Here is a 14,852-nt window from a genome sequence, read left to right as displayed (position 1 = left end):
AGTCGAAATTCAACAGCTCAGACACAAGAGGTATGTGGCAGGGTCTACAGTCAATCACGGATTACAAAAAGAAAACCAGCCCCGTCGAGGACCAGGATGTCTTGCTCCCAGACAGGCTAAACAACTTTTTTGCCCGCTTTGAGGACAATACAGTGCCACTGACACGGCCCCCTACCAAAACCTGCGGGCTCTCCTTCACTGCAGCCGAGGTGAGTAAAACATTTAAACGTGTTAACCCTCGCAAGGCTGCAGGCCCAGACGGCATTCCCAGCCGCGTCCTCAGAGCATGCGCAGACCAGCTGGCTGGTGTGTTTACGGACATATTCAATCAATCCTTATCCCAGTCTGCTGTTCCCACATGCTTCAAGAGGGCCACCATTGTTCCTGTTCCCAAGAAAGCTAAGGTAACTGAGCTAAACGACTACCGCCCCGTAGCACTCACTTCCGTCATCATGAAGTGCTTTGAGAGACTAGTCAAGGACCATATCACCTCCACCCTACCGGACACCCTAGACCCACTCCAATTTGCTTACCGACCCAATAGGTCCACAGACGACGCAATCGCAACCACACTGCACACTGCCCTAACCCATCTGGACAAGAGGAATACCCATGTGAGAATGCTGTTCATCGATTACAGCTCAGCATTTAACACCATAGTACCCTCCAAACTCGTCATCAAGCTCGAGACCCTGGGTCTCGACCCCGCCCTGTGCAACTGGGTCCTGGACTTCCTGACGGGCCGCCCCCAGGTGGTGAGGGTAGGTAACAACATCTCCACCCCGCTGATCCTCAACACTGGGGCCCCACAAGGGTGCGTTCTGAGCCCTCTCCTGTACTCCCTGTTCACCCACGACTGCGTGGCCATGCACGCCTCCAACTCAATCATCAAGTTTGCGGATGACACTACAGTGGTAGGCTTGATCACCAACAACGACGAGACGGCCTACAGGGAGGAGGTGAGGGCCCTCGGAGTGTGGTGTCAGGAAAATAACCTCATACTCAACGTCAACAAAACAAAGGAGATGATTGTGGACTTCAGGAAACAGCAGAGGGAGCACCCCCCTATCCACATCGACGGGTCAGTAGTGGAGAAGGTGGAAAGTTTTAAGTTCCTCGGTGTACACATCACGGACAAACTGAACTGGTCCACCCACACAGACAGCGTTGTGAAGAAGGCGCAGCAGCGCCTCTTCAACCTCAGGAGGCTGAAGAAATTCGGCTTGTCACCAAAAGCACTCACAAACTTCTACAGATGCACAATCGAGAGCATCCTGTCGGGCTGTATCACCGCCTGGTACGGCAACTGCTCCGCCCACAACCGTAAGGCTCTCCAGAGGGTAGTGAGGTCTGCAGAACGCATCACCAGGGGCAAACTACCTGCCCTCCAGGACACCTACACCACCCGATGTCACAGGAAGGCCATAAAGATCATCAAGGACAACAACCACCCAAGCCACTGCCTGTTCACCCCGCTATCATCCAGAAGGCGAGGTCAGTACAGGTGCATCAAAGCAGGGACCGAGAGACTGAAAAACAGCTTCTATCTCAAGGCCATCAGACTGTTAAACAGCCACCACTAACATTTAGCGGCCGCTGCCAACATACTGACTCAACTCCAGCCACTTTAAAAATGGGAATTGATGGAAATTATGTAAAAATGTACCACTAGCCACTTTAAGCAATGCCACTTAATACAATGTTTATATACCCTACATTACCCATCTCATATGTATATATACTGTACTCTATATCATCTACTGCATCTTGCCATCTTTATGCAATACATGTACCACTAGCCACTTTAAACTATGCCACTTTATGTTTACATACCCTACAGTACTCATCTCATATGTATATACCGTACTCTATACCATCTACTGCATCTGCCATGCCGTTCTGTACCACCACTCATCCATATATCTTTATGTACATATTCTTTATCCCTTTACACTTGTGTGTGTGTGTAAGGTAGTAGTGTGGAATTGTTAGGTTAGATTACTGTTGGTTATTACTGCATTGTCGGAACTAGAAGCACAAGCATTTCGCTACACTCGCATTAACATCTGCTAACCATGTGTATGTGACTAATAAAATTTGATTTGATTTGATTGATTTGATTTGACAGACTGACCATGTGAATCTAGTTGAAAGCCATGAATCCTTATTGATGTTGCTTGTTAAATCCACTTCAAATCAGAGTAGATGAAGAGGAGACAGGTTAAAGAAGGATTTTTAAGCATTGAGACAATTTAGACATGGATTGTGTATGTGTGCCATTCAGAGGATAAATGACCAAGACAAAAGATTTAAGTGCCTTTGAACGGGGTATGGTAGTAGGTGCCAGGCACACTTGTTTGTGTCAAGAACTGCAACGCTGCTGTGTTTTCCCACGCTCAACAGTTTCCTGTGTATCAAGAATGGTCCACCACCCAAAGGACATCTGGCCAACTTGACAACTGTGGAAAGCATTGGAGTCAACATGGGCCAGCATCCTTGTGGAATGCTTTCGACACCTTTCGACACCATGCTCCAACAAATTGAGGCTGTTCTGGGGGCAAAAAGGGAGGGTGCAACTCAATATTAGCAAGGTGTTCCTAATGTTTGGTATACTCAGTGTATATTTACTGTACACATAAATCATGGCAAATTGGTTTGTTTCATATTCACCTGGGTAAAAAAAAAAAAACGAATGACTATTTGACAATAGAGCCACCCACAATGTAGGCGATAGCTGCAGGAGGAAGTTGCTGAAGAGCAACTGCAGAAACTTGCGGTCGACTGATCCTTATTTACATGATTTTTGTAAAATCATCACTTCTAAAGGAGGTGACCAACGTGCCCATCGAGATAAGTACGATGTAAAACTCTGCTCTCACACAGTCACACGGAATATCTGTGCTTGTGCACATGTGTGCTTCACGCTGCTACAACGTGGTAGCTGCGGGACCAAAACAGCAGAGGTTTAGCCTCGTGCTTCAACACTCCTTGTTGTTAAGGAAATTGACCCACTACTACTACTTACTTTATGCATCCATGTAATTTCCCTGAGTCGACCTTTAAACTAAACCTATGACCTGACCCAACACCTCATGCATTACTGCCCCACACTGGCAAAAAAGTGTCATCCCAAAAAACTATACAACACATAAATGGCTCCTATCCTGCCACTGTTAAAACAAAATAGAAAAGTTATTTTTTAAATTTAACTAAATAAACACTACTAAGGTGGATCTGAAAATTAACTGAAACTAAACTGAATTTCAATGAAAATATAAAAAACACAAAACTATAATATCAAAATGTTGGAAAACCTTGGACAGACAACTTTCATAAATTCAGCACACAAATCAGACCACTTCAGCTTAAATGCCTGTGTTGAATAAAGCTCTGTTTTCCTCCTTTAAATTTGAACAAAGAGCAGTTTTGAATGAATTACAAAAAATATTCTGATGCTAGTCAGCATACATTTTGGTAGTGAGGGTCTTTTGTTGATAGAAATTTAAGTCAGGGAGGTTATGACAGAATTTCAGTCAAGACATAAAAGCCTGTTGAGTCATACCCAAGAAAAGCGCATTATTCATTTCAACTCGGGTAATCATGTACATGATTGGTTTGAATAAGAGCTTTTGTCAAATGGCATTGATCTATATGAATTTTTCAACCACTGGCAAGAATTTCAAAGTTGAATGAGGCACTATATTGTATAGCACATGGTGCCAATAAAACAAAGAGAAATACTATCCAGACTTCCCATGAGAGAAAATGTAGGAAGGAATGTGGGTAGCACCGTCATAAATCAACCACCTAAGGCCTATGATTGATGACAGTGTCATGTATTTCACAAAGGCTGCATAAAAATGAAGAAAAATATCTTCCATAATAGATTGAGTAAAAATAAGCTATGCCTACATTGAGCTTAACATCAGTAGTCAAGTGGATATCAGAGCAATATGAGCGCAGCGTTAAGTGGCCATTTGAGAGCAACTCCATCTACACAGCATGTTAGTATCCGCCATATTGCTTGAACCTGTCTTGTCTTTTCAGATGAGTGAGGAGTCGAGGTAATAGCACCTAAGGGACACGATCACATGGACATTGGATTCTCTGTATATTAGCAAATCCCCGCTTGTGATAATGTATCAACTTCAACCTTTGCGTAAACACTATTCTATCCACTAGCCTATTGATGATTTCTACTTTTATCTGTATCAGTTGCTGAATCAATGTTTGCTGGCTCCCGTCTTAAATAGTTTATTACTAGTCATTATAAACCAAACCATCATCCAAGGATTTCATTTTAAAGAGCTGAGAATTTTTTTCAACAAAACGAAAGTAAATTACTTCAAAACCTAGGACTAAATGGTGAACTGAAGTTTCATAATGCAGTACAATTTAATTATGTATGAATGCCATCAACACTGCTTTTTGAAAACAATTTCAAAAGTTAACAGCTCCCTTCCGGGAGCATTTAGTTCAGTATGCCCAGAGCCATTATTGTTGTAACACTTATGTTGTTATTGTTGTGGCTGCTGCTGCTATCATTATTAATCAATAATGTAGGACAGAAGGCATCAGGAATAAGGCAGGAAATCTGTCTAAGTGTCCAAACTAAGTAAGAATTAAGAGGGATCTTGTCTCGCTCTCATTTCTGCAGGGCCAAGTGACCAATCAATAGGAAGGCAGTTTGCTAGTCTCCAGCCATAATCCTCAAAAATATTATTATGCGGATTAGTTTCTCCCTCACCCATTTCATTTTCAGTCTGGAAGGTATTAGTCTGACAGCAAAGTGGAGCCCAACCAATACTACACACTTCAAAGCAGCAGCAAACTGTCTAAGAAAAGCAACGTGGTTCAAACATTTCCTTTCATCTTTATTTTCAGGGTAAAACATAGGCTAGGCCTAGGCTGTGCCTACTGCTGCCCCTGTTGATAGATTGCTAATACAAAGTATTCACGCTAGAGTAGATTACAGTGTGTGTGTGTGTATATATATATATATATTTATTTATTTATTTTATTCTCCAACTCTGTTATTAGATAATAGTGCTATTTAGGGACACTACCTACTTCAAACGATTTACCACAAGGGAGGGCCTAGTGTGCATTTTCACACAAGACTTCCCTTGCATCACCCAGCTGACAGAGAAAATTGGGGTTCTATTCAATCTGTAAAGCTGAAGCATTACAGATTCCTCAACAGAAATGTAAAAGGTAATTTCAGATTGAACTGACATATGTAGCGTTTACCGTGATTGCAGTCTCTGCAAAAGAAGGAACATTCCCTTTAAAATTTCAATCATACTGTAAAAAGCTGAACTTCTGCGATGCGGATTGAATAGAGCCCTTAGACTGCATAATCCTGTAGCATCTGGCATTTGTGCAGACAAAACAGCCGAGAAGCTATCATCAGACAAGACACTGCAGCAATAGGTAGGAAACAAATGGACAGGAACTGAATACAATGATCACAAAGGATCCAATTCTGTGGGAGACAGTGAGGCTGCCTGGAGGGTCTCGTCAGAGCCAAATTCACTGAAAAGTAACGAGTGTTATGCTAATGTCAGACAAGAGAATGAAGATCACTCAAGCCCAATAAGGCCAGTTGATAGATACCTGTATTTTATTTTAAAGGATGCATTTCCCTTACAATGATGAAGCAGTATTTGTTTGTTCAGAAGTATGCATGAATATTATTTATGCTTCCATACATGTTTTAATTCATTGTTGAAACCAGCATTATATGGATGAATGCATGCAAAAAAATTGCCCACTTATATAATTCAACAGCTCTTCTAGTCTGATTTAATGACAGCTTGCTATAACAAGCTTATTAGGGGCCTAACAACTCTGGGGGGGGGGTGATCTAGCCCTAATCAAAATATTTGTTTTGGTACAAATATTTTCAGAGCAGTGGGCTAGGCTTAGGATCGGCTTAGGACCGTTGTTATGATGACATCTTCAAAGTCTAAGAATGTTTTTTTCCTACATTGCAGTGGAATAATGTGCAGTAGTTTTAAAATGGCTGATTTTAATCCAGCATCCCTCATCAGGGATTGTGTTGGTAGCTTTACTTGTTCAATCAGTTGGCACCTCAGTAAAGACTTAGTATAATCAAGACACAGAAGGCTAAGAGCACCGTCGCCAGATGTGACCAAGCCCAGTCATCTGTTCTGCGGCACAACCATTTCTGTTGAGAGAGGGGTACAGCAGCAACCCCCACAATAAAGCCATTGTTCTTCATTACTTCTCAGGGCACCAGAGAAAAACAGAGAGCAGCAGCAAATATAAAGGTCCATTTTCACTAGGGATGCACGATATATTGGTGAACATATCGGAATCGGCCGATATTAGCTAAAAATGCCAACAGTTGAACCCTGATGTGCAAAACCGATGTCAAAGCTGGACGTGCATACCTATATAACATGTAATGACGACACGTAATGCAACAGAGCATTCCTAACCTAGCCCACAATGTCTGCTGTGTGGACCGAGCAGTCAACAAGTCGAGCAGTCATTTGAAAGAGTAAGACAACTCAAAGAAGAAATCCATTAACGCCAAGATAATGGAATTCATTGCCCTTGACATTCAAACGTTCTCTGTCGTGGGTGATTTTTGCTTTCGCTACTTCGATGCAGACAAGAAACAGGGTTTATGTGAAATGTTACATAGACAGCTGGACAAGATGGAAACGGACACAGTGACAGTGGGCACCGAGGATGAGAGGTAACGAACAGACAGAGCTGAAACTTCACTGCTTGACATGTATGATGAGATCCTGGTTGAGAATGAAATGACTGAACAACGAAACAGCAAGTAAGTGAAAGAAATAGGTTTTGATTATGTTTTACTGGTAATGGGAACAAACGTAAATTCCAACAAAATAACTTTTTGGTCAGTGTGTGTGTGTGTGTGTGTAACCTTTATTTACCTAGGCAAATTTGTAAATAAGAATTTGCTTTTAACTATGACGGCCTACCCCGGCCAAACCTGGGCCAATTGTGCGCCGCCCTATGGGACTCCCAATCACGGCCGGATGTGATCAAGCCTGGATTCGAACCAGGGACTGTAGTGCCTTAGACCGCTGCGTCCGAGTGTGTGTGTGTGTGTGTGTTAAGCATTCTAGTGCAGTTAAAAGGCAGCTAAAATGTTTAATATCGTCATCGTTTTTTTGGGCAACGAAAATATCGGATATCGGCCAAAAATGTAATATCGGTGCATCACTAATTTTCACACCAGCTTTCAAATCACTGAGCTACGGTCTTGACAGCTATACAAACTCAATATAGGATACAGGAGGGGAAGCATTCAAATTATGTTAGGAAATGAGATCTCAAATCACCTAAACAGAGTTAAAAAGATTTTAACAGATTCAGTCTCACTAAAAAGGATATCCATACTCCAAACTAGTGGTCGACCGATTAATCGGAATGGCCAATTAATTAGGGCCGATTTCAAGTTATAGCAATCGGTAATCGGCATTTTTGGACACCGATCATGGCCAATTACATTGCACTCCACGAGGAGACTGCGTGGCGGGCTGACTACCTGTTATGCGAAACAGCAAGGAGCCAAGGTAAGGTGCTAGCTAGCATTAAACGTATCTTATAAAAAACAATATAGGACTCGTTTTACTGCGGATATAGATACTTTGTACCCGTTTCCTCCAGCATCTTCACAAGCTCCTTCGCTGTTGTTCTGGGATTGATTTGCACTTTTCGCACCAAAGTACGCTCATCTCTTGGAGACAGAACGCGTCTTCTTCCTGAGAGGTATGACGGCTGCGTGGTCCCATGGTGTTTATACTTGCATACTATTGCTTGTACAGATGAACGTGGTGCCTTCAGGCATTTGGAAATTGCTCCCAAGGATGAACCAGACCTGTGGAGGTCTACAATAGTTTTTCTGAGGTCTTTGCTGATTTCTTTTGATTTTCCCATGATGTCAAGCAAAGAGGCACTGAGTTTGAAGGTAGGCCTTGAATTACACACACAGGTACACGTCCAATTGACTCAAATTATGTCAATTGGCCAATCAGAAGCTTCTAAAGCCATGACATCATTTTCTGGAATTTTCCAAGCTGTTTAAAGGCACAGTCAACTTAGTGTATGTAAACTTCTGACCTACTGGAATTGTGATACAGTGAATTATAAGTGAAATAATCTGTCTGTAAAGAATTGTTGGAAAAATTAAGTGACTTAAGGAAGTTGGAAAAATGACTTGTGTCATGCACAAAGTAGATGTCATAACCGACTTGCCAAAACTATAGTTTGTTAACTTCTTGACGCTAGGGGTCAGATTATATATATATATTTTTAAATAACGTTCCCAAGGTAAACGGACTATTTCTCAGGTCCAGATCGTAGAATATGCATATAATTTACTGATTAGGATAGAAAACACTCCAAAGTTTCCAAAACTGTCAAAATATTGGCTGTGAGTATAACAAAACTGATTTTGCAGGCGAAAACATGAAGAAATCTAACCCGGACGTGATTTTTTTTATTTTATCTGTGTGTCATTGCCCGTCTTTCTTCCATTTAAAGGGGTATCAACCAGATTGCTTTTCCAATGGCTTCCTCAGGCCGTGACCAGGCTTTAGACATAGTTTCAGGCTTTTATTTTGAGTCAGGTGTCCTTTGATTAGTTCCTGCGCGCGAGAGGGTTAGCTCTCCATTTTCTTTCTCTCTTTTATTGAATAGGTTACGGTCCGGTTGAAATATTATCGATTATATTTGTTAAAAACAACCTGAGGATTGATTATAAAAAAACATTTGACATGTTTCTACGAACATTACGGATAATTTTGGGAATTTTCGTCGAACGGAACGAGGCTGTGTTTTTCTGAACATAACGCGCAACCCAAATGGCGTTTTTTTTATTATAAAAGTAATATTTATCGAACAAAAATAACATTTATTGTGTAACTGGGAGTCTCGTGAGTGCAAACATCCGAAGATGATCAAAGGTAAGCGATTAATTTTATTGCTTTTCTGACTTTCGTGACCATGCTAATTTGGGGCTAGCTGTTCTAGCATTGATTGATACTTACAAAAGCTTGGATTGTTTTCGCTGTAAAGCCTATTTTCAAAATCTGACACGATAGGTGGATTAACAACAAGCTAAGCTGTGTTTTGGTGTATTTCACTTGTGATTGCATGATTATAAATATTTTTAGTAATATTTGGTGCCCTGCAATTCAGCGGTTGTTTAGGAAAATGATCCCGCTAAAGGGATCCGTAGCGCAGAGAGGTTAACAAGAAATTTGTGGAGTGGTTGAAAAACTAGTTTTTATGACTCCAACCTAAGTGTATGTCAACTTACGAATTCAACTGTAGGTGGGAGGCTTGGGCGCTCCAGTACTGTAGGTGGCGGTAATGCACCATAACGTTGGATGCCAGCTGCCGATAAACCCCACAGAAGAGGCAGGGGCGACAACGGTAGCTAGCTTTAGCTAGTACACACTGATAGACAGTGTCCTTCGCCCCCGCCTGTCGAGCATTGTTTGAAGGTAAGCCTTGTAATACATCCACAGGTAGACCTCCAATTGACTCAAATGATGTAAATTAGCCTATCAAAAGCTTCTAAATCCATGACATAATTTTCTGGAATTTTCCAAGCTGTTTAAAGGCACAATCAACTTAGTGTATGTAAACTTCTGACCTACTGGAATTGTGATAGTGAATTATAAGTGAAATAATCTGTCTGTAAAGAATTGTTGGAAAAATTAAGTGACTTGTGTGATCCTACCCGACTTGCCAAAACTATAGTTTGTTAACAAGAAATCTGTGGAGTGGTTGTAAAACAAGTTTTAATGACTCCAACCTAAGTGTATGTAAACTTCCGACTTCAACTGTATAAATGTGAAGAATACACTTGGCGTTTCTAATCACTATCAAATATGGTTATGAGAGGAAGCCCACTGGCGGGCAGTGGGAGAAGATGGATTTCTCAATGATGAAAAATTTGACCTCAATACAGTTTTCTGTTCCCAAAACTAGAATCTGTTATGAACAGAGTGGAAGTTTTGCAGACTTTACCCTTTGCAAAAGTTTTTTTTTTTTAAATTTCATTGTTTAGAAGGTGTGCAAAGGCGAAATTTGTTAATGCACAAGCGCACTTCAGAGTAGGTGTTCCCTAACGGAAATATGCATGATACTAGAACGCGCCAATAGGATCTCACTAGCTCATGCTTGGCTCTGCATGTTCTTCCCACTATGGCACATTTTTTCTCTCTTGTTTTAATTGTATTTATTTTTTTACCTTTATTTAAATATTCAAGTCAGGTAAGAACAAATTCTTATTTACAATGACGGCCTACCCCGGCCGAAACCCAGACGACGCTGGGCCAATTGTGCGCCGCCCTAAGGGACTCCCAATCACTGCCGGATGTGATACAGCCTGGATTCGAACCAGGACTGTTGCACTGAGATGCAGTACCTTAGACCACTGCGCCACTTGAGCAAATCTTTGATGGCATGCTTCAAATTCAAATACCTCCGTCTTCATGCGCCATTGGGAGTTTTCCACAGGAATACGTGGATGAAGTCAGCACTATCACCATCTACTGGTTTTAATGTCTATGAAATATTCAGCCTAGCAGTGTGAGTGCTTTGTCTAGAGTGCGCTTTGTCTAGAGTGCGCAAGCTGCGTGCGCATCTTGTGGACGGCTATATCATAGACTATACAGTAGGTGTTGGTACTTGGTAGCTTTAATTAGGGTGAACCTGTTGATGATTACAGTAAACTAAACTCCCTATTGACTGAGTAGCCTAGCATATCATTTTGCATAATGGATAGAGTTTGCCCAACATTGTAAATCAACACGTTGTAGAAAAGAGATGGGTTCATCGAGGTTTTTGGGAGAAACATTGATTCGTTTCCACAAGACTAGGCTATGATAATTCAATAAATAACTTGAATTTTTAACAAACATGAATTACAGTACATATGACACAAATTGCAGTGATTCAATAGAGTTTAGCTAGCCACATCTGAATTGAATTGCCATATTTTCGGTTCATCATGAAATGTATTCCCAACGCATCTCTTGCTACAGCTCGTGGCATGATACAGTATTTGCAATACTGAATCAGCTGACAATGTGTAATAGCCTATCCAGTTGATTAGTCTATAACAGCACACACTCATGTTATATTTTAAGTAAGCCACTGATTTGACTTTTAAAAGGTGTTTAGGAAGCAAGCAAAATCAAAACAGCGCCACCAACAACTTATGTCTCCATCGGTGTACTGTACACCACTGACACCGTTCCCTGGGCATTCAAATGTAAGGTATAGCTTCAGAGTAGCATGCCTAGCTACATAGATACCTAGCTGTATCAACTGTCTGCCAGGTCACACATGCGACACACAAAGTGACAATTCAATCACGCTAGTAGGCCTACGGATCATAGTTTGAGCAAACTAAATCAAATTTCTAAATACATGTAATAAAGCTGAGCATTTTTCCGGTAAAGTGATGCAATGTAAATTAGCCTAAACTTCAACATGGTAACGCGCTCAGAATAGCTCCCGCTGCAAATATTAAGCATTCATTGTAGGCTACGGCGTTCTACAGAATCTGGACATTCGCAACACAAAAGTGTTCAGAACATCTGACTGGTTAATTATGACTAACCATATTAAACTTGTACACTGAAGTTGAATTTATGGTCTTTATACTTTGGAAAATCAACTATTTTCATATCTAATTTCGCTCATTTAAACTCCCAGTTGCAGCTTTGTGAGTATTACAGTGACACAGGGCTCAAGGCTAAGGGAAAACTAGCCAAAGTGATTTGTGTTGAGGGGTTAGTATGCAAGACAGAAACATCTGTAACGGCTATATGAGTGAAATGTAAATATTCAAAAGAATGTAACAAATATTTGAGTGTTCTTTAGGCACATGGAATATCGTATTCCAACTTGAAGAACAGTTAGGCTACACTCAATGATTAACTAAGAAACTATCACTCAAAATTATACGGGCACATCCAGAAAAAAGCTTGCTCTGTATGCAGACAAATTTTTGCCCCCTCCATGTCCGTATAAAATCATTAAAAAGACGTAGGTTTGTTTAGTTTATCGTCCGAAATCCTACCTTTGTGAAGAGCTGCTGGAATCATGAACAACAAGAGAAGAGTAGCGAGAGATCCGTTGCCTGTGATCGCCATGTTGTACACCTGCTTCAATCTGGCTGCGCGAGTAGTAGCTAGCTACTTCACCTAGCGACAACGCGAATCACTTTAATGATATGCATGGCGGGGAGGGAACAATTCAAATGAATTTTTTAAAAGATGGTTAAACAACTGAGAAAGGTTATACAAGTATTACGGTGGGTTCTTATTGAATAATGAACAACTGAGGGAAAATTGTTTATTTTATTTTCAACCATTCCAGAACATGGAATCATTTTTGTGTGAAGGGTTCAATGCGAAACATCCAGTGATTTTTCAAAACTTCCCTAATTATTTGTTTTGTGACAAACAGTGCTTAGATTACTCATAGATGACTCGTCACATGAACTGGGAAGTATCATATAGTTGGCAGCTTTTCCATCCATATATTCCTTATGTGCTATCAAAGATGTTGTACATGTCAATATGTTTTGCATCAATGGCATGTTCATTTGCGTAGAAAAATGGCCTGCACACACATTCAAGTAACACCGATAAGTAAATAGGCTACATCCACTTTGGGCATCATGCAACTAAAATACAAAAACAAGCATACAGTCCGTACTGCATTTTCAATACAGAGAATCTTGTTGAACATCATTTTCACCGTTATATTTTATTTATTTAACACAGTACAGCAAGATAGCGCAGTAGCCTATATGTCCACACTACATTGATATAAGGCGGGCTCATTAGAATGACTGCTCTCTGACAAAAGTAGTCTACAGAGTGGTGCCTCTAGCGGTGGTACCAAGTTACATCATTTAAAAAAAAATCAGAATCTCTTGCAGGAAGAAAGATGATCTTGAGGCTTTAGCATAAATTACATGTACTGATTAGAATTGTCCCAGTGGGAAGGCCACAATGACATATTAACTCTCTTGAAAATATACCAATTCATAGTAAAACACAAGTAATCCCAAATGCAATCATCAATCTGAAATCGTAAGGATTCTTCTATGCCATGTCATACCAAAAAATTATCAGACCTCTCTGTTCTCCCTCAATATCAGATTGCAATGTACCTGCCGGGTCTTAACATTCCTTGTAATTTACAAAAGTTTGACTAAATTCCTATTTTCGAAGGACTAAATCGGTATTGGATTTTAAGGTTGAGTCGAAGAAAGCTCAGGAATGATCTTCACAGTGAATCAGGATCAGATGAATGGCATAATACCTTTCTGATTTGAGCTGTATCCTGCAGAGATTGACACACACTGAGAGTGGAACTAAAGTATTGCTGCTGTGTTTGATGTAGTCACGCCTGTGTGTTGGAGGCCAGTTGAGGCCCAGTCTCATCCTGTGACGTTATCTAATTAAGGCCAGGCACCACAGGCTAAAATAAAAATTTTGCATCTGCTTATCAATTTCGAGATTGTTTGGTATTTTGGTCCATTAATATTGGTATTTGAAAATGTCAAAAAGTTTATGAAAATGTTATTTTTGTTAGTTTATCATATTACCGGCATCAACATTTCATGAATTGTAACCACTTAAATGGACATACATCCATAATTTCGCTAAGTACATTGAATCACACACCATTTAAAATCCCATTTCATATTGCATGTTACAAACTGGACTATATGTAGTAACTTACTTTGAAGAGATGGTGATTGGGTCTAAATAGGTCTTTGGAAGTCTAAATTCAGTGTACTTGCCTTTAATTGCACTTTCACGAGTCAGACTCTTCCCACACGCCAAATCATTTTGCTCACCCTCAGAAGCATCTACATACACCACATTTTGTGTGGTTATCCTTAGACGTTTCTCTAGACTTAAACATAGGGAATTGTTGATACGTTGTCAAGTGTTTATTTTACAAAAAAAGTATTATATTTGTGTCCACATTGAACTGGTAAAAGTTGATTGTGATATGGTTAAGGGGGAAAAAATAATGCCATATTAGGGTGTGGTGCCATGGCCTTAATAACCACACACATACAGTGCCTTGCAAAAGTATTCACCCCCTTGGCATTTTTTCTATTTTGTTGCATTACAACCTGTAATTTAAATAGTTTGGGGGGGGATTTCCATGTAATGGACATACACAAAATAGTCCAAATTGGTGAAGTGAAAAAAATAACTTGTTTCAAAAAAAAATGTACAGAAAAGTGGTGCGTGCATATGTATTCACCCACTTTGCTATGAAGCCCGTAAATAAGATCTGGTGCAACCAATTACCTTCAGAAGTCACATAATTAGTTAAATAAAGTCCACCTGTGTGCAATCTAAGTGTCACATGATCTCAGTATATATACACACACTAGTTCCGAAAGGCCCCAGAGTCGACAACACCACGAAGCAAGGGGCACCGCCAAGCAAGCGGCACCATGAAGACCAAGGAGCTCTCCAAACAAGTCAGGGACAAAGTTGTGGAGAAGTACAGATCAGGGTTGGGTTATAAAAAAATATCAGAAACTTTGAACTTCCCACGGAGCACCATTAAATCCATTATTAAAAAATGGAAAGAATATGGCACCACAACAAACATGCCAAGAGAGGGTCGCCCACCAAAACCCAGGCAAGGAGGGCATGTTGAATACTTTCGCAGAGGCAACAAAGAGACCAACGAACCCTGAAGGAGCTGCAAAGCTCCACAGCGGAGATTGGAGTATCTGTCCATAGGACCACTTTAAGCTGCACACTCCACAGAGCTGGGCTTTACGGAAG

The 14,852-nt window shown here is 40.6% G+C and overlaps 1 protein-coding gene across 5 annotated transcripts in view; it reads right to left on the bottom strand.

The window, feature by feature from the left end:
- The window catches only part of LOC139537577 (cell adhesion molecule 1-like), a 526,303-nt gene extending 514,074 nt beyond the window's left edge, over positions 1–12,229 (bottom strand). For all 5 annotated transcript variants that reach the window (XM_071339048.1, XM_071339049.1, XM_071339050.1 and 2 more), the window contains exon 1: positions 12,104–12,229. In XM_071339048.1, the coding sequence (XP_071195149.1) occupies positions 12,104–12,176 (73 nt within the window). In that variant the 5' untranslated portion in view covers positions 12,177–12,229. The remainder of the gene's footprint in view (positions 1–12,103) is intronic.
- Positions 12,230–14,852: the final 2,623 nt, after the last annotated feature.

The sequence above is a fragment of the Salvelinus alpinus genome, chromosome 13, assembly GCF_045679555.1.
Source record: "Salvelinus alpinus chromosome 13, SLU_Salpinus.1, whole genome shotgun sequence".
In the NCBI taxonomy this organism is placed as follows: domain Eukaryota; kingdom Metazoa; phylum Chordata; class Actinopteri; order Salmoniformes; family Salmonidae; genus Salvelinus; species Salvelinus alpinus.
Note: the sequence above shows the minus strand (reverse complement) of the source record. Positions and strands in the feature narration are given on the sequence as shown.